Source organism: Podarcis muralis, chromosome 1 (genome assembly GCF_964188315.1).
Source record: "Podarcis muralis chromosome 1, rPodMur119.hap1.1, whole genome shotgun sequence".
NCBI classification, from domain to species: Eukaryota; Metazoa; Chordata; class Lepidosauria; order Squamata; family Lacertidae; genus Podarcis; species Podarcis muralis.
Window position 1 is genome coordinate 133,049,849 of NC_135655.1, and position 27,742 is coordinate 133,077,590.

Below are 27,742 nucleotides of genomic sequence, written 5' to 3' on the forward strand. Positions count from 1 at the left end.
TGGATACTAACATCTATTTGGATGCTTTAGTTAAGATTCCTGCTTTGCAGGAGGTTGGACTAAATGACTCTTGGAGTCCTTTCCAACTCTACAGTTTTATGATTCTAAGATCTGACTTGAATGATTTGCTGCTTTGTATGTTCTATGAACATTTAGTGATTTAATAAGAATACAGTAAAATTACCTGCCTTTGAAATCAATTAAATATTTCAACACAAGAGGCTTGCCAACTCCCTGATTAAAGCCTTCACATTTTATTACACCTTAACAAATTTTTGAATATTAATTCAGGATAATGCTCATAGTATACTGCTTGCGGCATACAAGGAAGATCGTGGTTTTACAGAAACCTGCACTTGAAGCATTAACTAAATGTTCTCTCAGCTCGTTATCTGTGCTCAAATAATTCTACTTTGTTTCTATAGGTTGATGGAGTGGAAGTACTGACTGGCATTGACCATGAACCTGTTCTTATAAACATTCTGCGTTTAGCTGGACATAATGAAGGACGAGTGGGACAGCAATTTATGGAATCCCAGCATGTATTTCCATGTAGTTCAAACCTGAGAGCTATTTGTGATGCTTTAATGTCACCCGAAGGGATTGTCTTAAAGAACCATTCAGGGTCTGAGAAAGACTCTGAAAACTGGAAAGTCATTCCTGAAGAAGATATGAAACAGACGCTCAGAAATATTGGGCTCAAGAATGGAAGCTCAATCCTAGTTTTAGACAGCCATGACCAAAGGTAAATCTTGTGAATTGAATTGAGATTAAGTATTTATTCTCCTTTTATGTTTCATTGTGTAATTCAGTGTAATTCAGTTGTGGAAAGCTATATGACAAGCCAGTTACGTGTTTGGTGATTTAAAAAACCCTCTAGGACCCATGCAATATTGAGGGCAGTCTGTGAGGAAAGCATGGGAAATGGCCATCTCAGTGCCCACTCATACAGGTGTCTCTTGACTGTGATCCACGTGAGACTCAGCAGAGGTCCTAATTTTCCTGTGAGGCAGCTTTCCCTAAGCCACACCCACCTGCCCTATATTTTACCTAATATGTAACATTAAGTGTGGGACAGGTGTTGATGTGACGGCAAAGAAACTTCCTATAGTTTCTTGGCAAACTGGACAAAAAAAATTCCTTCCAGTAGCACCTTAAAGACCAACTAAGTTAGTTCTTGGTATGAGCTTTCGTGTGCATGCACACTTCTTCAGATACACAGTTGATGGACTTCCATTTCATGCGGCTCAATGTGGTGCCTTCCATAGTTCCAGTTACATAGTTCCAGTGTATCTGAAGAAGTGTGCATGCACACGAAAGCTCATACCAAGAACTAACTTAGTTGGTCTTTAAGGTGCTACTGGAAGGAATTTTTTTTTGTTTTGACTATGGCAGACCAACACGGCTACCTATCTGTAATTGGCAAACTGGGTTTGTTATTGGTGCGTTTTAAATTTGGCACCAAATGCAAGCCGTACTGGGATTGGTTCCACTTGGGAGCTCCTGAGCAGAATTCCCAAGTGCAGCCAATCCCTGCCAGAAGCAAGGTTTGTAGGGATTTGTTGGTAAAACCTGCAATCCCCATTTTGATTGGGATGTTCCTTTGCAGCCTGACTGGAGTTTAAGCCAGACTGCAAAGGAAGAAAGGAAAAAATTAGAGCGCACTTAAAGTGCTGTCCCAATGCTTTCCTTTGAAGATTGGCCACCTGAAGCCATGGTGGCACCAGGTGATTGACAGGTAGGCACTCCACCCACCTGTCAAAGTGGCCCACAAGGTGTGCAGGAGCCTTAATCTCGTTTAACCCTGAAGAGGCTATTAGGGTTGGGGCTGTGCCTTGCACTGTACCCTGCATTGCACAAGGAGGCTTCAGCAGTGGGAGAGGACACTTTTTTCCTTTCTTGTTCTCTAGAAATGTCTTGCTCCATCCTGCTAAGGCTTTCAGGTTCAAGCTGAAAGTGACAGGTTGTTTCAGAAGAGTGAGAAATGAAATATTTCAATCCTCTCTCCTCCCGCTCCCAGTTTTTTCTCCCCTCCCCCTCCCCCCCATTTGCCCTGAACAGTGCTGCAATGCACCTATTCCAGGTTACCGGGGACCATGAACAGGAATTTTGTAATGCTTTTTTTTTTGCACATGCTACCACTTTATAAACATCTTTGATATAATTCAAGTGGGATTCTGTTGTCCTTCTTCTACCACCACCTCTTTCCACTATCTCAAGGACTCACAGCTGGTAACAATGTTTTTGCAACCAGAAGCATAAATATATTGAGCAAGGTTCATCAGTCTGTAGCTGCAGCCTGGTGTACGGCTCAGTGGAGCCCCTTTTCTTTCCCTCCTCTCTTACACGATTTAGGGCAAAGAACATGTAGGCAAGAGATTTGTTCTCTATTTAAGAGTATTTGCTAAAAGTCACACCAGCTGAGAAGTTTTATATGAAAAAGATTTATCACGGTAAATAATTATGAATGTGACTGGGATGTGTATTTCAGAATCTGCTTTCCTTTTCAACATTTCCTTCTAATCCTTTTGTGCTGGAGCTCTTTTTCAAGATGCCTAAATTACACTGCCGCCTTCTTTTCTGTCCCTTTCCATAGATCCACTTCTGTGAGAGAACCTAAATTAGTTTCATTCCCACATTTATTACCTAAACCCACCAATACAGAGAGTTCTTGTATCATTTTGTATAGTTTCATTTCTGTTGATGTGGGAATGCATATTTCCAGTCTACTTTGTTAGAGATTCTGTGTACCCTATATATACATGATGTCAGCAGGCTTTGACTGGATCTAGGTCCTGGATTATGTGCAGTCAGGCTGGAATTTTAAGGCACCTGAAGGGTTTCTGTGGGAATAGGATTCATAGGGCATACTTTAAGAAATATATGGGTGGATGTTCCAGTATAGGAAATTAACATATAGACAACGTTGAAGTGTTTTATCAGCTGTGGTCTGAGCTGGCCATAAAAATGCCAGCATTGCATCCTGAGGTATAGCAGTCCATCAGATTATCCAAAACTAGTGTTGTTGTTAATTACGCAGTTGGCTCAATCAGCAACAATATGGCTAAAAATCGCCATCAGCAGATTTAAACCACAGCTACCATGGATGGGTTCCAAAGCTTCTGCAGGTTCACCCAAGGACACTATGCCATATCAAAAACTGCTTTTGAAAGTGTCACTGATTTCAAAAGATGATTGCTCTGCCCCATACTTTTCAAGCAGTCAGAAGCCCCCAAACCCTTTGGACCCAGAATTCTAAGGGATCTGTAGCCCATGGGTTGAAAGGTTTGAACAGATTTGCACTAAGTATATGTATGTGCAACTGCATTCATCTTGATATGGTTATCTTTTTTCTTTGGGCTAAACTATTGGTTGAAATCTGCTTGGAGCAGACATTAAGGCACTAAGATTACTTAACTTAGAAGTGTGCCATACATATTCATTGCAGTGTTTGAGTAATTAATAAATAACCAAAAGAGGAGAAGGATAAAGAACAAGAAATCTAGTAGGCACATGATACTGACTAAAATCAGATTTACCACCTGGTGTTGTGACTTCTGACACTTGCATGTCTAGTACTGCGCACCACAGTGTCTCCTTGATGACAATGGGGGATTGGGGTTGTGCTGTGACTGATATTTGCAATATTAGTTTATTACATAAGAACGAGACCCGACCTTGCTGGGTCATTTAGTTGCTTAGATTAGTACCATTGTTTAGAATTCATTTCCCTGCATTTTGTCTTACATGTGGTGCACAATTATGCATTCTAAGCATGTGTTGTTTGCAGCATGGTGAATGTGGCAGGCGGCAATTTGACTGCTTTTACGCATGATATCAGCTGGTTACAAGTAAAAAATTTCTGTAGATTGGAGGCTGAAGAGATACAAGTTAAAATTACTGCAACTATTGAAACAGTAAGTAAAGCAACTGTGATTGCACGGCTCTGAGAGATCTCATCTCATTCATTTCCTTCCATTCAATTCAGCTCATCTACTTTGTTTTGCTTTCTAAATTGTCCAAGTCCAGAAAGCTGTTTATCTTGTTACTTTTGCCTGCTTGTGTTTTAGATGCTTATAGGAAAGTAGGAAGATGTGCATATATTTGTAACACCCCTAGTGTCAGCTGTGAATGTGAGGACTGATTCACACATTGCTTTTTAAACTAGGCCACAAAAACACATGTTTAAAGTGCTAAACACATATGGTAGATATACATTTAAATAGCTTTGCTTGTCTTCAATAAATGGGTTGTACTCAGTACAGTGTTAAGCAGATAATACATCAGCACAAAAATTTCTCCTTGCAAAGCAGAGTAGTCACCCCCTCTCCTCCCTGTGCACCCCCTAAATCTGTTGTGGGGTTTCCTCCACCCTCTGGAGCAGTTCAGGGGGTGACGCAGGGGCACACGCAAGGGAAGGAGGGGGAAACCACATTGTGCTAGCACTTTGTGCTGCTTAGTTGCATACAACCTGAAGTATTTATGTCTTTACTGTTTGTACTTGGGCACATATGTTTGGTGTTTGCAGCTGACTCCTTGCATAATTCCAATACATGTGTTACTGGACATCCTGCCCTTTACCTGCATGCATCTTAAGAACACAAGTTGGGAAATGTGATGTAGGAAGTAGTCCATTACAAAAAAGGACTGAAATGCAATTAAAATAAACAAGTTCCATATTACACACTTTTTGTGTCAAGGAAGTTAAAAATGTTTTAGTAATAGCTCATTAGGTTATGGAGAAACATAATTGTTGCAAGTTGGGGAGATTCTTTTAAAATGCAAATAGCTGCATTTTATGGCTCAATAATACATTTAAGTCTATATTCATAGTCAACATGCCTTATTGACTTTTCTATATAAGGTTTTTCCTGTTCAGCTTATTCATCTGAAAATATACAAGGTTTTATAGGAGTAAAAGAAATGCAGTAAAATGAAATTTTTGGCTGCTAATAAAAATGTTTCAGCCATCAGCTGTTAAGGGGGTTAAGTACTAAAACACAAACATTTATGAAATCTGCATTCCTTTGCTGAATCACATTTGCATTTAATTAATGGTTTTTATTTTAGGTGATGGCAGACATCAGGATTAAAGCAATAGAAGAAATGCAGTTGGACAAGGAGCTAGGTAAAATAGTTTTGCAAAATTTAATTTTGTTCAGTTGGTTATTTCAGAGTTGGTGTTGAAGATATCAAGTGGTATCAGATCCAACAAAAGCTGCTACTGGAGGAATTTTCCTCCATTTCTTCCTTACCTCTGTGGCAGCTTTTAAGAGGCTATAGGCGGCTGCAGGAGGAAGGATGAGTAGGTGAAAACAGCCTCCATTCACCCTGAACTGCATTTCCTCCAGCAGGAGCAACCTTGGGAGCAGAATTATATGCATGGGACATGTTAATCCAACCCATTTATTATTTTGTTTAAATCGTAGATAAAACAATAGGCATGTGGGTTTCTATCAGTTCTAACAGAAACTGCTAACAAAATGTATTTGTGTACATACAAAAGCTATCGAGGGAAGATGTTTGGTATGGACAGAAGAAATGGTAATTGCATATTATTATACAGGCATGAGAGCACCTGTGTGATTAAGGCAGAGGGATCAAACACTTTTACTACAGTAAGTCCACAGCATACACAGGGGTTACATTCTGAGGATCACACCTAAAGCCAAAATCGCATGGAGACAAAACTCATTAGATTCAGTGGCAGGTGGGATTGCCAAAGTCATCTTTCCCAGAACCCTGCCCCCCTTTCCATTTATATTTTTGCCACAAACATAAAGCTGAATGCACATGAGTTAAATGCACATAAGTTGTGAGCTTACTGTGTTTCAAAGACTGAACATTAGAATCGTTCTAAAAATAAGACAATTTGCCCCAACCACACAGTTCATTTTCTGGAAATGTTTACACATGTCCTTGAACATCATGTGTATCTATTTTTGTAAATGTTTCTAATTTCAAATTAGTTTAATCTCATTGTTTGAAATTTGTTTCTCTATTTTGAAACGCATATAAATGAGCAGAAACTCTGGCTTGGAAGGGATAGCTCAGTCAGTAGAGCATGAGATTCTTAATCTCTAGGTTGTGGGTTTGAGCCCCACATTGGGCAAAAAGATTCCTGCATTGCAGGTGGTTGGACTAGATAACACTTGTGGTCCTTTCAAACTATACAATTCTGTGATACTAAGACCCTGGTGTTGGGAAAGATGGAGGGCACAAGGAGAAGGGGACAACAGAGGACAGGATGGTTGGACAGTGTTCTCGAAGCTACCAGCATGAGTTTGACCAAACTGTGGGAGGCAGTGGAAGACAGGAGTGCCTGGCGTGCTCTGGTCCAGGGGGTCACGAAGAGGCTGACATGACTATATGACTAAACAACAACAGCAACAACATTTTGTTCTGCATTCCAACCTGGAGGAGCAATTGGCCATTCAATTAAATTGCCTTTCTATTAATGAGGTGAAGAAAAATTCAGGCAAATGAAACTCCATAGATTTGTATTGATTCCATCTTTATTCTCTTTTTTCATGCTGCAGTTAACAATAGCTGTCTCAGGCCCATTAGCAGAAATGGAAAACTTCTTTGTCCAGGTAAGCTCACATATCAGTCCTCCAGATACAGCTTAATGCAGCTGTATGTTTGTGGTTGTGCTATCGTTTTTTTAAACAGAAGAAGTAGGGTTTATGATCAGGCAATCATTTGTTTTGTCTTTGTTATTTGCAGCTTTTTTTAATTAGACATCTGATTCAGCTATACAGCAGCAAATAAAAAGTTTAAAGCAGGGGTTAGTAAACTTTTTCAGCTGGGGGCTGGTCCACTGTCCCTCAGACCTTTTGGGGGGGCCAAATTATATTTTTTTTTGGGGGGGGGGGGGAAATGAACGAATTCTTATGCCCCACAAATAACCCAGAGGTGCATTTTAAATAAAAGGGCACGTTCTGCTCATGTAAAAACACCAGGCAGGCCCCGCAAACAACCCAGAGATGCATGTTAAATAAAAGGACACATTCTACTCACGTAAAAACATGCTGATTCCTGGACTGTCCGCGGGCCAGATTTAGAAGGCGATTGGACCGGATCCGGCCCCTGGGCCTTAGTTTGCCTACCCATGGTTTAAAGTGTGTTTTGGGTGCAATATACAGTGTGACACTAGATGATGATGGTGAGCCTTATGGAAAATTCAATGTATTTTTTAAAATGCTGTAAAAAAGCATTTTCAGAACAGTTTATATGTTCGTAGATTCCACCTTATGGTTGCATTACATATTATATCATAGGCCAACCCCCTGCACTTCCCTTCACTTTGCCAAGCTTCATAGACATTAGTTTATTCTTGTGGGTAAATAGGAGAAAGGGTGTTTTGATTTTTAAACTTTTAACATTTGCAAGGGAATAAAGACTACCCACCCCCACATGGTAAGAAAGAGGGGATTAGTGTTGTTTTTTACTGAAGGCAGGAGGCTAAGCATGAGAACAGAAGCTGGGGGGGGGGGGGGAGAGAAGCAAGAATTGCAGAATGTTTTAGCTGAAGGATCAGCATAAAAGGAATCTTTGAACTGTTGTGAACTGCTTTCACAGAAAGAGGAAATGAATTAAATCTGGAGAAACGGATCAAAGGATTTGCCAACAACAATAAAACAATTGGAACTTTGCATTTGCATGTTACCAGGGGATGAAGTTCTTTGAAAGAATAATTATTTTAAACTAACGTCTATGTAGGTTGGCAAAGTGAAGAGTAATTATATTGGATTTATCCAAAATACCTTATAGTTAAATATCAGTACAAGCACTAACTGAAATATGAACAGCTAATGGAAAAGAATAAAGGAAAAAATAATTAATGATAAAATGTTAAACTATTTCGAGTAAAGGACTGGGAAGCAGAGGTTCCTGGGCGTATCAGTGCCAACTTTCATGGTGTTATTAGGTATCATCAATAGCAGGCATGTCCAACAGGTAGATCATGATCTACTGGTAGATCACTGGACATCTGCAATAGGTCACTGGTAGATCATTGGCTCCCCCCAAAGAAGCTGAACAATTGTGACTCAAAACAGCTCAACATTTTACCTCCTCCCTGAAAAAACTCAATAACTTTGACCCAACCCCTCCCCCATGGACCTTCCTTAAAAAAAGCTCAACAACTTTGACTGCCAGTTTTTAACTCTGTGAATAGATCACAGTCTCTTGGGAGTTGGCCCCTCCTGATCTATAGATAAGTTTCAAGGTGAGTTCCCTTCTTTTGGCTGAGATGGATTTAAAGGGAGGTTTAGACTACAGTTTGGTCCATTGGGTAAAAGGTAAAGGTACCCCTGCCCGTACGGGCCAGTCTTGACAGACTCTAGGGTTGTGCGCCCATCTCACTCAAGACGCCGGGGGCCAGCGCTGTCCGGAGACACTTCCGGGTCATGTGGCCAGCGTGACAAAGCTGCATCTGGCGAGCCAGAGCCGCACACGGAAACGCCGTTTACCTTCCCGCTAGTAAGCGGTCCCTATTTATCTACTTGCACCCGGGGGTGCTTTCGAACTGCTAGGTTGGCAGGCACTGGGACCGAGCAACGGGAGTGCACCCCGCCGCGGGGATTCGAACCGCTGACCTTTCGATCGGCAAGCCCTAGGCGCTGAGGCTTTTACCCACAGCACCACCCACGTCCCTGGTCCATTGGGTAGGGTCGTGCTAAACTCAGCGCCCTGCACACCTGCCTCCGGTGAAGTTTTCCACCTCCATTGACTGCAGAAGCTGGCTGCTGAAGGCTTCCACGGGCTCACATCCTCCAAATTCTGGGGGGGGGGGGTTAGGAGGGGGACCGGATAAGCCTCCTCTAACCCCCCTCCCTCCCTCAGGCTTTGGAGAGCCTCAGGGGAACTACTTCCACGTTTGTGGCCAGAAACAGAAGTCTAAACCCAGTCTTTCTAATTTGTATGAGTTGCAGTGCATTTTGGAGTTTCCTGATTAATTTTTACATTACTGCTTTAAAAAACAAAGCATTCTTCTGTGTTCCTGTTTTGGGCTACTTAAGTGCCTGAGGATTATACCGTTAAAGAAGCAGAGCTGAAAATGGGAAGCCTTCTAGGACTGTGCTCTGGGAAAGCTCCAACAGCCACTGAGGTAAGACAAACTGTATAAGAAGGTTTTACAAGGGCTTTTGGAAACATTTGTCACTATTTTTATTCTTGCCATTTTGTTGTTGGCACTGCTAGTGGCAGAATGAGATAAGTGTACCTTTGGGTGCAGCCCACGCCTTGCTGAAGTTTAATCCAATGGTTAATCCAAAGCTTCTGTCATGCAAGCAGAATGGTAGTGTTAGATTCCACCTACAGTGTGTTTAAGGCATATCACTTCATTGTTCACAGCTAGTGTACTGAATATTAGTAGTTTGCTTTGAAATTCCACATAACATTGTTTCCTTAAATCCCAGTGCTGGGTCAATCTTTTACAGTGGTGCCCCGCAAGACGAATGCCTCGCAAGACGGAAAACCCGCTAGACGAAAGGGTTTTCCGTTTTGGAGGTGCTTCGCAAAACAAATTTCCTATGGGCATGCTTCGCAAGACGGAAATGTCTTGCGAGTTCCTGCAGGGTTTTTTCCTCCCCCCCCTTTTTCCCAAGCCGCTAAGCCGCTTATCAGCTAAGCCGCTTAACAGCTGATCCGCTAAGCCGCTTAACAGCTGATCCGCTAAGCCGCTAATAGTGCTAATTCGCTAAGCCGCTAATGGGCTTGCTTCGCAAGACGAAAAAACCGCAAGACGAAGAGACTCGCGGAACGGATTCTTTTCGTCTTGCGAGGCACCACTGTATTAGCAATCAACAGAACCTTTGGTTTGTCTGGGTTCAGAAAAACTGTGATCTTATAAGGGGTAACAGTAATGTATTGAACCATTGCTCCCTAGTTATTGAACATAGAACTAAATGAAATTTATACTGTCAGGGTTCAAAATAGTAGCCTGAATGACTAGCATCAGTTCCCAATAGTGTCTGGAGGGGGAAAGTAACTCTTAACCATCTGCTTTAGAGCCTTTAACTGAAGATACCAGAGAATGAACCTTAAATCTTTTGTATATGTGCTCTGCCATTAACTTATGCCCCTCCCAAACTAAAAATACAGTTGAAAAAAGGAATTTACAGAGCAATCCTATTGAGTTGGGGAGAGGGAGGATCAGTGGTGGATGAGCAGTCATACACTAAGCTTTGGTGGGCTCAGGCTGGCAGGGTGGAAGGTAAGGGGAAGGCATATTTTCTTTTTGGTCCAGTGGGAGTGAAAATAAATGTACTTTCTTCCAGCAGTGTGTTTGGCGTATGTGAGAGCTTTGGATCTAGTGGATTTGATCTAACCCTTGGGAATGCCTCCATTGTGCCCTCTGTGCTATTGGAGCATTTATGGCAGGGAAATACAGATGGTGGTTCCCCCCCACCCCCCCAATACTGTCTGAGAGGGGGCTTACAAGGGCAGATCATCCAGTCTGGAGGTGGATCTCCTCCTCCACCACCTGTGGAGAGAGAGATCCACTAAATTCTGTAGCCCCTGGGACGCCATCCCAAAGAACATAGGATTGTGCACTTACACTTGTTTTCAGCCACATACTTTCATTTTAAATTCAAAACACATTATGGATGCTTACATTCAAATATTCATATTTCAGACATAGAAATATTTTCCCTCCCCCCATCACCTGTGATAAGCAACATTCTTCCCCAGAGGATTAAACAGGGGAGCTTTTGTTAATTGAAAGACTGTTTTGTTACTGTTTTAGGTCATTGATATGTCACTAAATGCCAAACTTTACAAAAATTACAAACTGATTTGATGACTTATTTTCATGGCTGCCATATTCCGTATTGGATTATGTGTCCATAAAATGCCTTAATCTTAAAATGTGAAGTATGCTAAGCTTAACTCTATATGGAGCAAGAAACCTGATTAATCATCTTTCTTCTAGCTTTTTCTGTATTATATTGTGGGCCATGAGCTTCAGTCTAGTCCAGAGATGGAGATAGTGGTGGAGGAGACTACAACTGTAAGAGAGGTAAATACAGGAGCTATAAATTCTGTGTAAACACATTGCTGTAAAGATATTTCAAAATTCTGGCTTGGACACTTTGTACTCTAGTACTACCACTATAGCACTGTAGTGCTGTTGTAGACAGTGGCTCAGAATTGAATGTTCCTCTGGAGAAACCAATCTTAAAATGCAAAAATGAATTGGCTCTTTAGGTTTACATAATTTGATCAGTCTAATCAAAGATTATCAAACAATAATAATAAAAAAATAAAAAAATGAGGCTATGAGCAAATGACATATCTATTTTGTTCTGTGTGGTGTAATAGGGAATGAAAAACAAAATCTTAAACATGGCCTTTTTAAGGTTGAAGTGGTAGTTTTTAATTTAAATTGTATGTTTGCTGTTAGACTTATGCAGACAATTAAGAATACGTCTTCCCACAATACTGACCTAATTCCTGGTTTTAACATTTTATGTGTGTGTGTTTTTGTATGGTTCTATGTTCTGTTTCCTAGTTCTGCTGGATCTCTCAGTGGCCTTTGACACCATCGACCCTGACATCCTTCTGGACTGTCTAAAGGGGCTGGGAGCTGGGGGCACTGTTATACAATGGTTCCGCTCCTTCCTCCTGGGCCGTGTTCAGAAAGTGGTGGTAGGGGATGAGTGTTCGGACCTCTGGGCTCTCACTTGTGGGGTGCCTCAGGGTTCCGTCCTCTCCCCCATGCTTTTTAATATCTATATGAAGCCGCTGGGAGAGATCATCAGGGGGTTTGGGCTGGGTGTTCATCAGTATGCAGATGACACCCAGCTCTACCTCTCTTTTAAATGAGAACCAGTGAAGGTGGTGAATGTCCTGTGTGAGTGTCTGGAGGCGGTTGGAGGATGGATGACGGCTAACAGATTGAGGTTGGATCCTGACAAGACAAGTACTGTTTTGGGGGGCTGGGGTGGGCAGGTGTGGAGGACTCCCTGGTCCTAAATGGGGTAACTGTGCCCCTGATGGGCCAGGTATGCAGCCTGAGAGTCATTTTGGACTCACAGCTGTCCATGGTGGCACAGGTCAATTCTTTGTCCAGGGCAGCTGTCTACCCTCTCCATCTAGTACACAGGCTGAGGACCCTACCTGCCCATGGACTGTCTTGCTTGGACTACTGCGATGCGCTCTACGTGGGGCTACCTTTGAAGGTGACCCGGAAACTACAATTAATGCAGAATGCGGCAACTGGGAGTGGCTGCTGAGACCATTTAACACTGGTCCTGAAAGACCTACATTGGCTCCCAGTACGTTTCCGAGCACAATTCAAAGTGTTGGTGTTGACCTTTAAACACCCTAAACGGCCTCAGCCCAGTATACCTGAAGGAGCGCCTCCACCCCCATCGTTCTGCCCAGACACTGAGGGCCAGCTCTGAGGGCCTTCTGGCAATTCCCTCACTGTGAGAAGTAAGGTTACAGGGAACCAGGCAGAGGGCCTTCTCGGTAGTGGGACCTGCCCTGTGGAACACCGTCCCATCAGATGTCAAGGAAATAGACAACTCTCTGACAACGTCAAACATTACAAACTTCCCTAAACAGGGCTGCCTTCAGATGTCTTCTAAATCTGAAGGCAGCTCTGTTTAGGGAAGTTTGTAATGTTTGATGTTTTATCAGGGGTTTTTAATAGTTGGGAGCTGCCCAGAGTGGCTGGGGAAATGCTTAGTTTAGAAATATTTTTATAAATAAAATAAATGGTCATGATGTACCACAGTGAGTGCTGTTCATCAGTATTTAAATTTTACTAACTTTGGTTATGGTGTATTTTTCTTTCAGTGTTTAAATTTAATGCTGAAGAAGTCTGGCTTAGCTGGTTAGTATAAATTTATTATAAATGTTATTATCTTTATTTTAGTTCTTTATTGTTCTTAAATATTACTGTTGTGAAAATTTTGAAGCCAACAAGAAGAATTGTGCCATAAAGCAGTCTTTACAAGTGGCAAAATATTGTTCGTGATTTTGGTGCGCTTTGGCAGGAATCTAAAAGTCACCTAGTCTAAGGAAAAATCCCCCACATCTAATTATTTGCTAAGTTGGTATAATTGAAATACAATATTCTCAAAATGGCATCTCTCTTGCTACTCCACCTCAGACCTCTATATTGAGTGATAACCCCACGTTAGTCATACTCTGAGTAGATCAATTACATTCAATAGACTTAAGTACCTTAAGTGTTGATTATCAACAGACGCTCTCTGAGTGTGGCTTATGAGGCAATGCAAGCCCCAACTGGTGGGGTTTCACTTAGCAGGGCTACACCTGCAGCCCTGCTCTGTACAGCAACCAGGGATGAAAAAGGGGGGCAGGATTATCCAAGCTGGAATAGTGATGAGGTCTGCAGATGCCAGCTCAGACCTTCCCTGCCTCTGGAACACTGTTTTTATTCAGTGGGCAGAAGGGGAAGCTCTGCACATGACTCTGGAGCTACTCTGGTGGTGGCAGCCTGCAAGATGCCAGCCGAACAGAGTGAAAGGACGTCTGCTCAATCTCAGTGCCCCCCAGCCCAGCACAAGGAGGATTTGGATTGCTCTGCCCATTGTATATGGCCCGCTGTATTTAATAAAATGATAAATATGCAGGAACAATATTTGTGATGTGACTCTTGTTATTTTTTATGTTTCACTTTGACGATTTCCTGGTTTCTTTTGCAGGGGACAACTGGCACTTGAGAAAGATTGACTGGTGCTATGAAGCTGGGGATGCGTTAAGTGAGGAAGTAAAAAAGCTAATTTTTTACATTCATTTTTTACATTCATTTACATAAGTATTCCTTTTGATATTACTTCTATAGGACTTTGTAAATACTGTATAAAGGTTATAGCTCCTGTGAACATACTTGTTAGTCCAAAATACATGTGCAACTGTAGCCCCATTATTTAACCCATTACTACTTCAATACTTTTAGTGCCCTTTACAAATTGGAAATCAGTTATTTAAAAATGGCATTGAGATTCTGCTCTAGGCAGACAGGGTATACTGCTTACAGTCCCCGCCCTTCTTTTTATTTATTTTTTTATTGTGTGAGCTTTGGTTAGGTGCACTCCTTTCTTTTGTACACAGGTGGGTAATACCGTTACTGGGACAACCAAAGGGTCACCAAAGATGTGGCAAACTTTCAGGCTTTCTAGAGCTCTTTGTCAGGCAAAATATTACATAGAGCAGGATGTAGTGCAAGAAGGAAAACTGAAACGAAATGAAAAGTAGGAAATGTAAGTTATATCTTGTAACCATGAAATCAGCATGTAGACTTGGTTCCAAGATGGAAATTGCAGGTTAAGTTAGCCCCTCTCAAAAGTAATGAGTAGTATTAACCATAAAGTAATACTACCATATATGACTTCAATTGACTATTTTACCTAATACAGCAGGCTTCCTCAACCTCAGCCCTCCAGATGTTTTTGGCCTACAACTCCCATGATCCCTAGCTAGCAGGACCAGTGATCAGGGATGGTGGGAATTGTAGTCTCACAACATCTGGAGGGCCGAGGTTGAGGAAGCCTGTAATACGGCATCCAAAATCAATCCCTGGCTTTGCCAAGATAAAGGCTACAATGTTTCTCATTACTTCTGCAATCTTCTTACCCAGGAAACTGTGTATTTTCTTTAAGATGTGGGTCAGATCTGGAATACAAGTCAGACTGTGTTTTCTCAGACCATGGGAAAGGGTTTATTCCAGAACCATAGGACGGCTGTGTGGGACCTAGCCTGCAATTTCCATCGTGGAACTGAGTACATGTTGACCTCACAGCAACAGCATCTAGTCAGTGGGTGGGAACAGAACCTGGCAGTGACCTGGATGCTCCGCTTTCTCACCTCCAGCAGGCCCACCTGTTAATCACCTAACACAGGGGTCTGCAACCCGCGGCTCCGGAGCCACATGTGGCTCTTTTACACCTTTGCCATGGCTCCGGGGCAGATATTAGCGAGGGGAGGAGGCGCATTGTGCGCCCCAACACTCCCCACTGTGGCGGGCACTGTACTGGCTGTGACGTCGCATGGGGGCGGTGCGTGCGTTAGTCACGCACCGTTCCGACGTCACCTTCCCGCCCGCTGTCAGATCGCAGCTCCGGAGATATATTTGTTTTAAATGTCGCAATGGTTTTGCGGCTCCCAGTTTTTACCCCCTTCGGAAACGGGTCCAAGTGGCTCTTTTTGTCTTAAAGGTTGCAGACCCCTGACCTAACACCACCCTGAGTCAGGTGGCCCAGTCTACCTTCGCAAGGCAGCTTGAGTTGAAGCCACTCTGTAAAGAGAAATCCTAGCCAATCCAAGCAGGACTTGAAGTCCCTGATAATCGGCTGATTGGCACTGACTTTGAAACCTCACTTTTGACAAGAATCAGCTCCACTCAGGATCTCGGATTGGAATTTCCTGAGTGGAACTAATCCCAGAGGGGTTTGCATTTGGTGCCCTTTTTTCTCTTAGGTGTATTGTTCTAACCAAAGACTTGTAGCAATAGTATTAATAAAATAATACAGAACTTACACCTGTAATATAAGCCAACATCTATTTTGGAAGAGAGAGGATACCAGATACCCCAACAAGCACTATAAATACGCACCCCACTTGCCAAGGAACAATCAGGAACACATTTTAGGGTTCCCAGTTGTTCCTTTGCAGCCATGTTGGTACACCTGAGTCCTCGGGGGGTGGGGGGCCGGCTTGGGGCAGAGGATTTCCCATTGCTGAAACAAACTTTGGAGGGTTTTTCCCCTTATGGATAAAACATTGCTATCTTTTGTGTTTTCTGTATTCTCTTACATGTTTCCTTTTGTTTCCTCAGGCTGCCACACTAAAAGAACTAAATATCTGCAGTGGGGATATACTGAATGTTGCTGAGGGGAAGCTTCCGCCAAAGGTGAAATAACATTTTTTGTATTAAAGTGTAGCATTTAGGAAGCTGGCCTTTCAGTTTCAGCATAGCAGTGACAGCAGCGTGCTGAAGTAATGTAATCAGTTTTCCCAGAGAAAACCTGGTAGTTAAATCTGAAAAAATACGCTTATTTTCAATAAAGGCTGGGGGAGAGACGACTGTGTGCCATCCTAATGCTCCATCCATCAACCTGGGGCAGGGCATTGGGATTTATCTGCAAATCATAGACTACTGAGCACTCTGCATTATTTTTGTTTAATCCTTTATTCAGAAGTATTACAATTAGTATCTGTTCTAAAGCCAACACTTTTTGTTTCTTTGTAGCAGTAAATTATAGAATGTTTTTCATTAATTCCCAAAGGGATTCCTGAAAGTGTCTGTCTGGTGGTACAAAGCCTTCTCTCAGTCAAGGCACAAAAGGAACAGGCAAGACCAAGGAAACTCTGTCTGCAAAAAAGTGGAAGCTCTGGAACTGTCCACATCTGGAGGTAAGTTATAAGTCTCCAAGCAGTAGACGGAAACAAACAAAAACTAAAACTAAATATATTTTCAGCCCTGGAAGTAGCTATTTAGCCATCCCCATATCACCATGTCAGCAAGAGTTTGTGTTTGAATTATTATTATTATTATTATTATTAATTATTTTTTGAAGTTCAATGTAAATAATCATTTCTTGGACCAGACACTTTCTTAAAAAGAAACAGGGGAAGCCCTTGTAAGGCACTGAGATAGGGCTATTTATTTCTCTTTTAATTAGATGAGGGAGAGCACAGAGCTTGGAGCTCCATTTTAGTTTAGTATCGATAACACAATTCATGTTTTACTAATTGTGTAACTGGAGAACTCTAAATTTAATTAAACACTGACTCTTGATGTTCTTTAAAGATACACCAACATTTCTACAAAGTGAAGTTGACCTATGTTATGTGGGTGATATAGAGATCTCAGGAGACGCTTTCCTGGAAGACCTAAAGATGCAGGTTAGATATTACATTTTGTTAAGCGAAGACAAATCTACTCATTAAGTAAGATCTATTAATATATATTTTTTATTTCCTTTCCTCTGTCTCCAGTATGTTCTGATATGGCATTTGCTTAGATGCCATTTTCAGTGGTAAGTACAACCAGGGACTTTTGAGACACTTCCTAATATCCACTTCTAGCAGTTTGTCATCTGTTTCATGTGTCCTTAGCTGCAAGACTCATGTGACACTTCCATCAGAATTGCAATTTCTGTATGTGAATGCAGAACATGCAGTATCGCAGGAACCACTCTGCATTTTGACACGAGTTCCTTTATTAATGGTTTTTGTGTATGTGTCCTTCCTGTGTGGGGTGTAAGAGGTTGGTGGTAATATTTGTGAAATTGTCAGTTTTAACTAACGGGAAACTTTTAGGTGAGGTGAAACATGAGCATAAACAGTTGCTTCATAATGAATCAGGCCACTGCTCCATCTAGTCCAGAACTGCCTTCTTCAACTGACAGCAGCTTTCTAAGATCTCAGACAGTGCTTTTTCTCAATTTTGCTATCTGAAACCCTTTTTAATAGGTGTAATCCTGGACACTTTCCCAAGGTCTTTTGCGTGCTCTACCACTAAGTTGCTGAACAGTAATCGAATTCTTAAAGGGGGAAAAACCAAGACATACAACGTTCATTGAGATTTCACTGCATTGACATAGAAAATTGGCTGTAGCCCAGTTAAGACATGGTTTAATACAAACTATGTTTTAATATGAATGAGTTTTTCTCCAATTGAATCATAAATGTTAAAAAGTTCTGATCTTGGCTTATCACTATAAATTGTTTGGAGAACAGAAACCATAAGCCCCGTTTGGACAACAGATTCTGGCTTGTGGCATGGCAGGAGGGGAGTTGCCCAAACCCCAGTTTGTGATTAGTGTCGTCCAAACAAACAAAGCCATGTTCAGATGAAACAAGCCATGAGCCAGTTTTAGGCAACACAACAAGTCAAGACTCCGGTTTCTTTTTCTGCAGTGTAGCAGGAGCAGGGGAGAAATGCTGTAGAAACTTTTGAGCAGCCTGCAATGGCCTGCTACTCATTTACATTAAACTACAGTATCATATAATGTGACGGGTGAACCAGTCCTGTGTTACATCCCAGAGACAACAGTTGTTTGGTGAGACTAGTGTGGATTAGTAAAGGAGCCTCTATGAGCCTCTACACACAGATGATTGGGGGAGGGTTTTGGACTAGTACACCTTCCTCTGTCTTTCCTTGTAACTAGAATGTAACATGAAAGTCAGTTGTGTACCGAAGTTTCCATGCTCAAATAAGCATTGTTCCACCTGATTCTGGTGTTAAGCTTTGTGCACAAAAATAGAGTGGGTATAAGTCTGAGATCTGCTCCCAGTAGCACTGCATATAGAGGTTGCAGTGTGGGGAATTATCTTTTGAAGATTTTATGTGATGTAGATTTTAACAGAAAATAAAAAATTCCCTAGGATCCTCTGCAACATTGCATTTCAATAATATTGGGGGAAATAGTAAAGTTATTAAAAGAAATGTGATGTGGTGGTTAAAAATTATGCTTACATTTGTAGTCCTGCAAGTTAGAAAATGACTAGTTTTCTGAGCTTAAACTAACATTTATTCTAAAATTGCTAGCAAAGTACTTTTCTTTTCAGGTGATGACTTTGCCATTCTCTGAAGAGTTTAGTATTCCACTACCTGAGTTTCTCCGAGTTTGGACAATGGAAAATAAGTGCCCTTGCAGGCTTTTACGAAACAATAAGCAGCAACTCCAGTAGGTTCCTATGTATAACATTCAGTTAAATAAATGTTAATGCAATATATTTTTACCATTATTTTTAATTAACACTGCAATCCTACACACTTAACTAAGAGTAAGTCACTTTGAATTTGGTGGGATATACTTTGAGACTGAAATCCTGTATCCAGTTTCCTAGAAGAAAGTTTTCAGTGGGTTTTACTTTTCAGTAGGCAAATTGCTGTCCTGCAAGCATTCATTCAGTTGTTCTTTACTATTGTAAGCAATTAAAACAAACTAAGCATCATTGATTGTGGCCTAGACCTCTTTTTGATTAATTCTTTTCAGGAAGGTAATCTGTTCTGTCTGTATAAATTAGGCAGAGGATTTCTAACTACCCTGTGTATAAGTGTTCTGGCAACAGTTAAATTGACAGTCTATGATATTTCAAAATCCAACTTCTAAATGTGGAACTTGTATTTTTAAAAAATTATTTATATCCTGCCTTTCCTATTCTGAATTTAAAATATTTACTATGTTTCTTTTTCAGTAAATTCAAACTAGGAAACAGAGTGGAAATTTGTATAGAGCCTTTACACAAGGAAGAGAATCTTGGGTAAGATATTCAGCCACAATTCATCAAAACAGGTTTTAGAAAACCTTGTAAAATATTTCTTTCAAATCCCAATTATTCTGAATTTTTCTTCTATAGTACTTTTTTTTTAAAAGAGTAGGGAATCTGTGTATTCTCTGTGACATTAATGTAGACATATATTTTGAGAATGTTAATTGCATTGTGTATGTTTCTTATTACAGACCAAAGGATTTGCTTCTGCGAGTGCAGATGGGCATACCAGAGGAAAGAGATTATTACCATCCTGTGGATTTGGTATGGGATATCTCCAAAGAGTGTACAGCATGTGCATTGAGACAAAGAATTGCTTCATACTACTCATTACCAGAGGAGCAAATTGAAATTGCTAAATATTCTCCTGAGAAGTTTGAATGGATACCAATATGTAGTTGGGTAAGCTAAGAGATGCCAGAGACATGGAGCAATATTCTCAACAATTCTTTGAATTGACATTTCACATTATCTAAATAAAAGATGCCTGTGTAACAATGACATTTAACACAGGAAGGGTTGAAAGAGAGAGAAACGGGATAAGTTCTTTTAATATTGTTCTTACCTGTTCTTTGTGCTGACTGACACTACTGTATTTACTTAAATGTAATGTGCCATCGAATTTAACGTGTACCCTAAATTTCGCAACGTGATTTGTCAAAAACAGGTGCACATTATATTCTTTCTTCCATCTGATCCCTCTTCCCTTCTCTCTGGCCGGGAAGGGAAAAGAAGGAAGGAAGGAGGGAAAGGAAGAAGGAGAGCAGCTGCGATCTGGGCTGGAGAGGGAGAGATGAAGGGGGAGAGAAGAAGGAAGAGAGCAGAGTAGTGCAGTGTGTAAGGACTGCCACTACTGGGGTCAGGGAGCAGAGCACCAGGAAACAGGGCAAGCAAGGCACTCTAGGCACACACACACACACACTGGCAGACGCAGCCAGCTCCTGAATTGTTGTGTCATCCTCATCATGGTAATTAGTGGTAGTATAGGGGTTGTTTTCTTTTTTTTCTTTTTTTAAGAAAGCAATAACGCACCAAAAAAGAGAGAGAAAAGATTCACAATGTAGGGGTAAAAAGTTAAGATTAGGTGATCGGAACAGTCAAGGAAAATTAACATACTGTATTTATTCGAATGTAATGTGCCATTGAATCTAATGCGCACCCTAATTTTCATAACGTAATTTGGCAAAAAAAGGGCGCCTTACATTCAAGTAAATATGGTAATTCACTGCCTTTTCTCTTTCCCTGGTTTACAGCTTTGGCACCACTTCTTCTTTTTTTAAAAAACAAACCAAAAAACCCCCAGCTTTATTCTTGAGGTAGTCTCCTCCTGTCAGCGATAAGTGGGTGGCGCTGTGGTCTAAACCACTGAGCCTCTTGGGCTTGCCGATCAGAAGGTTGGCGGTGCAAATCCCCGTGACGGGGTGAGCTCCCGTTGCTCGGTCCCAGCTCCTGCCAACCTAGCAGTTCGAAAGCACGTCAAAGTGCAAGTATAGTGGTACCTTGGGTTAAGAACTTAATTCGTTCTGGAGGTCTGTTCTTAACCTGAAACTGTTCTTAACCTGAGGTACCACTTTAGCTAATGGGGCCTCCCACTGCTGCCGCACCGCCACCACATGATTTCTGTTCTCATCCTGAAGCAAAGTTCTTTACCCAAGGTACTATTTTTGGGTTAGCGGAGTCTGTAACCTGAAGCGTCTGTAACCCAAGGTACCACTGTAGATAAATAGGTACTGCTGCGGAGGGAAGGCAGCCGGCATTTTCATGCGCTCTGGTTTCCATCAAGGTGTTCCGTTGCACCAGAACTGGTTTAGTCATGCTGACCATATGACCTGGAAAGCTGTCTGTGGACAAACGCTGGCTCCCTCGGCCTGAAAAGTGAGATGAGCGCCACACCCCATAGTCCCCTTTGACTGGACTTAATTGTCCAGGGGTCGTTTACCTTTTACCTTACATTTTATTACATTTATGTTCTGCCCTTTTCCCAAGGAGCTTGAGGCAGAGAACGTGTTTTCTTCTCAAAACAAAACTGTGTGGCAGGATAGAGACAGTGACTAGCCCAAGGTCACCCTGTGAGCTTCAAGGCTAAATGGTATCTCCCTGAGTCTCATCAGTCCTAGTCTTAACAATCTAACTGTTACACTACACTGGCTTTTAATGTGATGCTGTCGTCATCATCATCCTCATGCAGCCAATCATATTTGTGTATGTGATAAGATTACAAGCCAAATGGGCAAACCCTGAAAACACCCACTAAAATGGGAAGTGGCACATTTTACATGGGGGCAAAATGTATCTCCCCTCCCCCATTTGTATGTGTTAAAAAAATACCACACACACACACGTACGGGCTTAATATTTGAGACATGGAAAATGACAGTGGATGAGATCCAATGTGGTGTGAGTGGATTTCTGCTCATGAAGTTCATCTCCTCTCCTCTGCTTCACCCCACATCCCCGAACCTGTTCTGGAGGGTTGGGCACCCCTCTGAAACAGATTTTGGGGTGCTCAGTGGGCTGGAGGTGTGGAATAGAGAAACAAAATCCCATTGCACAAGCATTTTTGTTTTGCAAAAGCTCAAGATGGAGAACGTAATCTATTTCTAGTGCTCCTAAGCAGGGAAGCATTTACACTTAGCAATAAATATTAATATTTATCCTCAGAAGTTTATTGAGGACTTTTTTTTTTAGCAAATCCATATATCTTCACCCCTAATCAATTTTTGTTTTTAAAATTTTAAATTACCTTTCAGTTGTAAAAACATGTTTTATTTTTTACCTGGGAATATAGGGAATATAAAATATTCTCACTCTCTGCACCAAAATCACAAGTAACCTCTGTTAGTTTATGATGCTTTTTACATGTTCTCATTTGCATTCAGACACAGCAAGTTTCAAAGCGAAAAAAGAAGAAGAAAGGTGACAGTTTACAATTAAGCCCCTACAACTTGAAGGATGGAGATATTATTGGTGTGAAGGTAAATAAACTGATTTATCAACAAAATTCCTCTGCTTAATTCCAAGTGATTTCTCCACCACCACCACTGCATCCCCAGATAACAGAGCCCACAAGTTTTAGCAGGTATTCATGAACCACTGAAAGAGGCTTCTCAGGGAGTACAAGTTGCTGCAGGCAAAGTTGGAAAAGATTCCACAATGTTGAATCTCCATACAACCCAGATTTAATAAGCTGTAAAGTACAAAATCTAGGTGAATGTGTGCAGAAGTGTACAATGCTTTTGAGGCCCTAAATTATGTGCTTTTAAACTGTGTTTTGGTGTATCTTGCAGCCGTAGATAATGAGGCCAGTTCATTTATGGTAGCCTATATTTTGTTTTACTTAGGATTTGAGATTTTTCTTTTGGGAGATCTGGTTTCCTATCACTCCCCATTTCTGTCAGGGGCATTCCTATTCTGCTTATAACTTCTAGCTGTGTTCAGGGGTTTTGATCTGATAAAGCCGGATAGAAGTTTTATAAATAAGCATTGTGGGGTGGCTTTGTCCTCCTTTCCAACTGAGGAAAGTGCTTTCGCAAGAATTTTTTTTTGCATGAAGGTCATGTATTTCTACAAACAAAAGAAAAAAGAATAGCAGTTTAATGTCATTAGTAAAAAATACCACTTGTAAAAATGTATCTGCCTTTATAAGGAGAGTACTATTAGGAATTGTTTTCACAATTATTTCACTAATTTGCACAACAGAATCTCCTACTTGATGACAGTAAAGACTTCAGTACCATGAAAGATGACATTGGAAAACAAATGCAGAAGCAACTTGCTATGGAAAAAACAAGGTATATCTTAGTTTTTTATAGAATTTATACCATGCCTTTCTCTCAGCAAGAAGCCCATATAAATTGTCTAAACATAGAAAGCAGTAAAATGAATCCAGTTGTGTCCTCAAATGTGGTGATTGGATTTTTTTATGTAGATTTGGAATTTGAATAGGCAATTGGAAAAGAGGCCTGTTAACAAAATGAAGAAGTCCTTGTTATATAGAAATGTTTCGCATTTCTGTTGACTGGCCTCTGCACATACATCTGTTCTAGAACAATGTAACTCTGGTTGTTGTCTCACTCTTTCCAAAATATGTATTATTCAAGACAACAGCATGGTCTGGAAAAGATGTTAGGGTTACAAAGGATTATTGTAACGCATCTACTTGCTTGCATTGTTGGGCAGTGACCAGTTTGGCATCAGGGAATATGCAGGGCTAGAAAACCACTCAGCTGTATTTCCATATGATGTTCAATGAGTCAAATGAAAGATTTAAGAACGATGAGACTGCTTATAGGAAAGAAGTAAAGGGGTTAATTCAATGGTGTAAAGAAAACAATCTTATGCTTAACACCAAAAAAACCAAAGAACTCATAATTGACTTTAGGAGAAAGAAAAGTGTATTTTTACCATTGCACATAAATGGCGAGGAGGTGGAGAGGGTTGGTAGTTTTAAATACCTGGGCATTTATATCTCTGAGGACCTCTCATGGACTGCAAATATTAATATGGTTGTGAGGAAGGTGCAGGGGAGGTTGTATTTCCTGAGAATGCTCAGGGGACTGAATCTATCTCAGCACCTACTTCTGTCCTATTATCACAGTACCATCGAGAGTGTCTTAACCTATAGTATATTATCGTGGTATGGGAGCAGCTCTGAAACGGATAAAAAAGCTTTACAGAGAATAATTAAAATTGCCCAGAATGTTATTGGGCTCCAACTACCAACCCTGGATGAGATCTTCACGTCTCGCACTTTGAAGAAGTCACACAATATCCTGAGAGATCCCACCCATCCTGCTCACAACTTCTTTGAACTGTTGCCTTCGGGCAGAAGATATAGGACAATGAAAACACGAACCACACACCTTCTGAATAGTTTCTATCCAAGAGCTCTGATTGCACTAAATAATGATCTCAGGGCCAGCTGCAAGGAATAGCAAGCAGGGAGTAGGAAGGAATGAGATAGGTTTTAGGTTATGTTATGCCTTTAATAGGTTATGTTATATTCTGGATTATGTTATGTTTTTATAGATTATGTCTGAATAGGATGAGAGTGATGGAGATACGTGCAAATGTGTATGTGAACCCGGTCTTTGGGTGGGTGTTTGATTTTCGTTGTTGTGTATACTGTGTATATACGGACAATGACAATAAATTTATCTATCTATCTATCTAATTACAACAAAGTATTATCTCAAAAGTTAGTAGGATGAATTATGATTTAGATTTTAATGCCATAAATTCAAGGGCTGTTCAGTTGTACTTGTTTGCACGTTTGGTCTGCTGCAAGGTAATGAAATTGATTTTGAAAGAATGTGAATAATTGAAAAATGAAATTTTAAACCACCATATTATAGGATCTGATCTAGTTAAAGTTAATCATAGCCAGCATTAACTAACACCACATGAACGTGCTGGTCTATTTTTGTTTGAACTCTGGGTTTGAAGGAATGCTTCTATGGCATCAACCGAAGAGCAGAACAGGCTGTTTTTATCCAACCCATTGATCTGTAGTGACCTTGTCTTTTTGGAAATGAACTCATTTATCCACTATGATATGCTGGGATTCTGCCCAATTTTCTAATACAGGATTCAAGTTTATGTGTTTTACAGCACATTTAGGATACTAACTATATACACTTCAGGGTTTGCATATTACAAATGTGCAATAAAGAAAAATCCTGCAGAAAGAATTTATTTGCAATGGATTTCTATGATTCACCTCCCAGAGCAGTTCATCAAGATACTATTCCACATTTCTCCTCAGTAGAAATGCCCATCAAAATAGCCTGCAATTGCTGGGAGAGCTCAAGCTGTGGCTGCCAGCCAGATCCTGCTACTCACCCCTGCTTCAAGGAGCTTTGTGTTCCAGACTCAGGTCTGCCTCGCATATATTTCTAATACTTGATTGACTAACTTTAATAGTGTATCTGCTTTTTGTTTTCCAGTAGCCAGAAGCCTGACTGTGTGCAGAAGGATCATTACTCTGAAAAAAAGATGGCTAAGAATCGTAAACCTGAAGCAGCACTCTCCATCAGTGTAGGGGTTTTCAGCTGACTCCCTGGGTCTGAACAAACCTTGTATCTTACTGAATAGAATGGAGTTGCCTCAGTTTGGCTAGCCAAGGAACAGTCTTCCTTGAGACAAGCGCTCTATCCTATTGTGGAAAAGTGCTTTAAATCTATTATAGTTCAAGCACTTACTATCAGGGTGGGTATCTGCACTTTAATAATGAGAACATATACAAATATCTTAATCTTTCAGTGGTTGGTTGTAATAACCATGTGCTTTAATCTGATCATATGCAGTATTCTCACTGCAGTGATTGCTTTCCCCCTCATGGATTTATGTACGTGAAAATATTTATGAAAATGTAGCCTGAAAAGTTAACATGCGCAGTGAATTCAGAAGGAAACTTTTGTCACCCATGGGAGTGACTCTTCAGACAAAATGTGAGAACTATTAGTTGAATTTAATGCACCCCCCTTTTGGCCTGGTTCAAAATACACCAGCCCAAACGTCTCTCTATGCACATTGGGTGAAGTGAGATTATGTCTTTTTAACCCAACTCAGAAGGAATTCCTCTCCCACCTGATAACCACATGTGGGAGAAATGTTTGCCTATGGCTTAAATGCATACAGTGTAACATGGCATAATCTGGGACGTTCTTCTTCTTTCATACACCTTCCTGAAACATTGCCCACATGTATCGACAGCTGCTATCCTAAAGGGTGGAATCGGTGTGTTGGGTGGACTGTGAGGACAATATACTCTTGCTCTTCTCCACATATGAGAGAGAGAATGGAGGAAAATATGCTCTAAACCAGGCCTTTGTGGAAATAGATTTTTCTGCCAATATTCTGTGCAATCCTATATAAATAATACGGAGTTCAGAAATGTGGTGTACTACTGAAGTAAACAGAGATTTAAATAAATGGGGAAAGGGTACAAGTAAATATCAGGATGTTTGCTGACCTTTTTTGTATATCATTTCCTAAGAGGCAGCCTGTATCTCTCATGTCAATCTATGTCTTTTGTTCATATAATTGCTGAAATGCCTGTTGGGACCCATATATCGTGAATGAACAGAATCCACCAGGATATAGGTGCATAGCGTGTTTAACATTATAGAAACATTTCTCCAAGAATTTCCCCAGAATCATTTTTAAAATGATTTAGGAAAAAGCTAACTGTTCCAAAAAATGTTTTTGTCAATAGTCCTTATTTCCACAAGGTATTTGTCCCAATGCACACTGTACATTTTCACCCCAGTATGAACTCTAGCAAGTAATGGTCTAACCTTAAAAATTGGTATTTGAATACATATTTTGGAGAACAGGCCTGGGAAAGAAAGGCCACTCAATTGAAATTGAGATAGAGGTAACTGGGATTGGGCAGGAAGAGGCAGCTGTTTGTATAAGCAAACTTTGTTGTCATGGTTTCAGTTTACTGACTGATAGAACTATTAGCAAGTTATCCCTGTTCATTGGGTTTTCACATTTTGAAGACCATTTTGCTGTTTGCATTCTTAACTGAAGTATAGATTTAAATTTATCACCTATCCAGACACTCTACTGACATAGGATTCTCCAGAACCAAGTATCTTAACTGACATATTTAAAGATCTAGTGTGTCGCAAGGCGGAAACACAAGTCATAGCATGCTGTATCAGAGGGTATAAATAAGTTTAATAAAGCTTGTACAATCACACCTGGGGGTGAGGAGGATCCTCCTTAATCCTTCATGTAGTGATCACTTGGGATTTGAGCAAATGCTGAATGTTTAGCATCTGTCCACCGGCTATGGAACCCCAATCTCATAACAAAGAGGCACCCAAGATGTAGAAAAAGGCTGCTAGTTGAGGAATCTGGGAATACTGCCTCATAAAGCAATCCCATGGGATATTTTTTTAAAAAATATGAAGTTATTTAATGAACATGAGACTCAGACACGTTTATATACAAAAAGGAACTATGTGCCTTTAATAAACTGTAATGCAGTAATGGCTGCAGGAAGCCAATACCAAGTTGCTTGTGATGTTGGCTTGATTATTTTGCTATAAAATTATGGGATGTTCCACAATCGAACATTTTGTGAAAAGTGATACCTTTCTAAAGGAATGTCCAGGATCCCTCAGTTCTGGTTGTATTACAATGCAAGTAATTTTTTATAGTTAATTTTTAATAAGTCTGATTTTTCTTGTACTTGCAAAAGAAATAAAGAGTTTAAATGTTTTGTTTGTACTGTATTTATAATTTTTATATTTTTTAACTGTTATGTCAAATCAAACACTACAAACAATAAACACAAATAAATATCAAAAACAAACATAGACAAAAAACCCCGACATACGTTTACCGCAACTAATATTTCACCCACGTGACTCCCCACAACTTTACATCCTTAAGCCAGTATTTTTATTTTATTTTTATCATCATCATCATCATCATTCCCCAGCCAGCCACTCTGGGCAGCTTCCAG

The 27,742-nt window shown here is 40.6% G+C and overlaps 1 protein-coding gene across 11 annotated transcripts in view; it reads left to right on the forward strand.

Annotated features, from left to right (window-relative positions):
• Window positions 1–27,495, forward strand: part of USP40 (ubiquitin specific peptidase 40) — a 46,476-nt gene extending 18,981 nt beyond the window's left edge. For 6 of the 11 annotated variants that reach the window (XM_077919080.1, XM_028704161.2, XM_077919099.1 and 3 more), the window contains 17 exons: window positions 426–745; window positions 3,791–3,917; window positions 5,071–5,128; window positions 6,540–6,593; window positions 9,024–9,112; window positions 10,940–11,026; window positions 12,811–12,847; window positions 13,686–13,750; window positions 15,818–15,892; window positions 16,269–16,395; window positions 16,793–16,887; window positions 18,556–18,674; window positions 19,189–19,254; window positions 19,455–19,665; window positions 22,143–22,238; window positions 22,963–23,054; window positions 25,209–27,495. In XM_077919080.1, the coding sequence (XP_077775206.1) occupies window positions 426–745; window positions 3,791–3,917; window positions 5,071–5,128; window positions 6,540–6,593; window positions 9,024–9,112; window positions 10,940–11,026; window positions 12,811–12,847; window positions 13,686–13,750; window positions 15,818–15,892; window positions 16,269–16,395; window positions 16,793–16,887; window positions 18,556–18,674; window positions 19,189–19,254; window positions 19,455–19,665; window positions 22,143–22,238; window positions 22,963–23,054; window positions 25,209–25,317 (1,827 nt within the window). In that variant the 3' untranslated portion in view covers window positions 25,318–27,495. Of the gene's footprint in view, window positions 1–425; window positions 746–3,790; window positions 3,918–5,070; window positions 5,129–6,539; window positions 6,594–9,023; window positions 9,113–10,939; window positions 11,027–12,810; window positions 12,848–13,685; window positions 13,751–15,817; window positions 15,893–16,268; window positions 16,396–16,792; window positions 16,888–16,980; window positions 17,663–18,555; window positions 18,675–19,188; window positions 19,255–19,454; window positions 19,666–22,142; window positions 22,239–22,962; window positions 23,055–25,208 lie in introns of those variants that run through there. The other 5 variants (XM_077919096.1, XM_077919102.1, XM_077919112.1 and 2 more) reach the window with 4 other exon arrangements.
• Window positions 27,496–27,742: the final 247 nt, after the last annotated feature.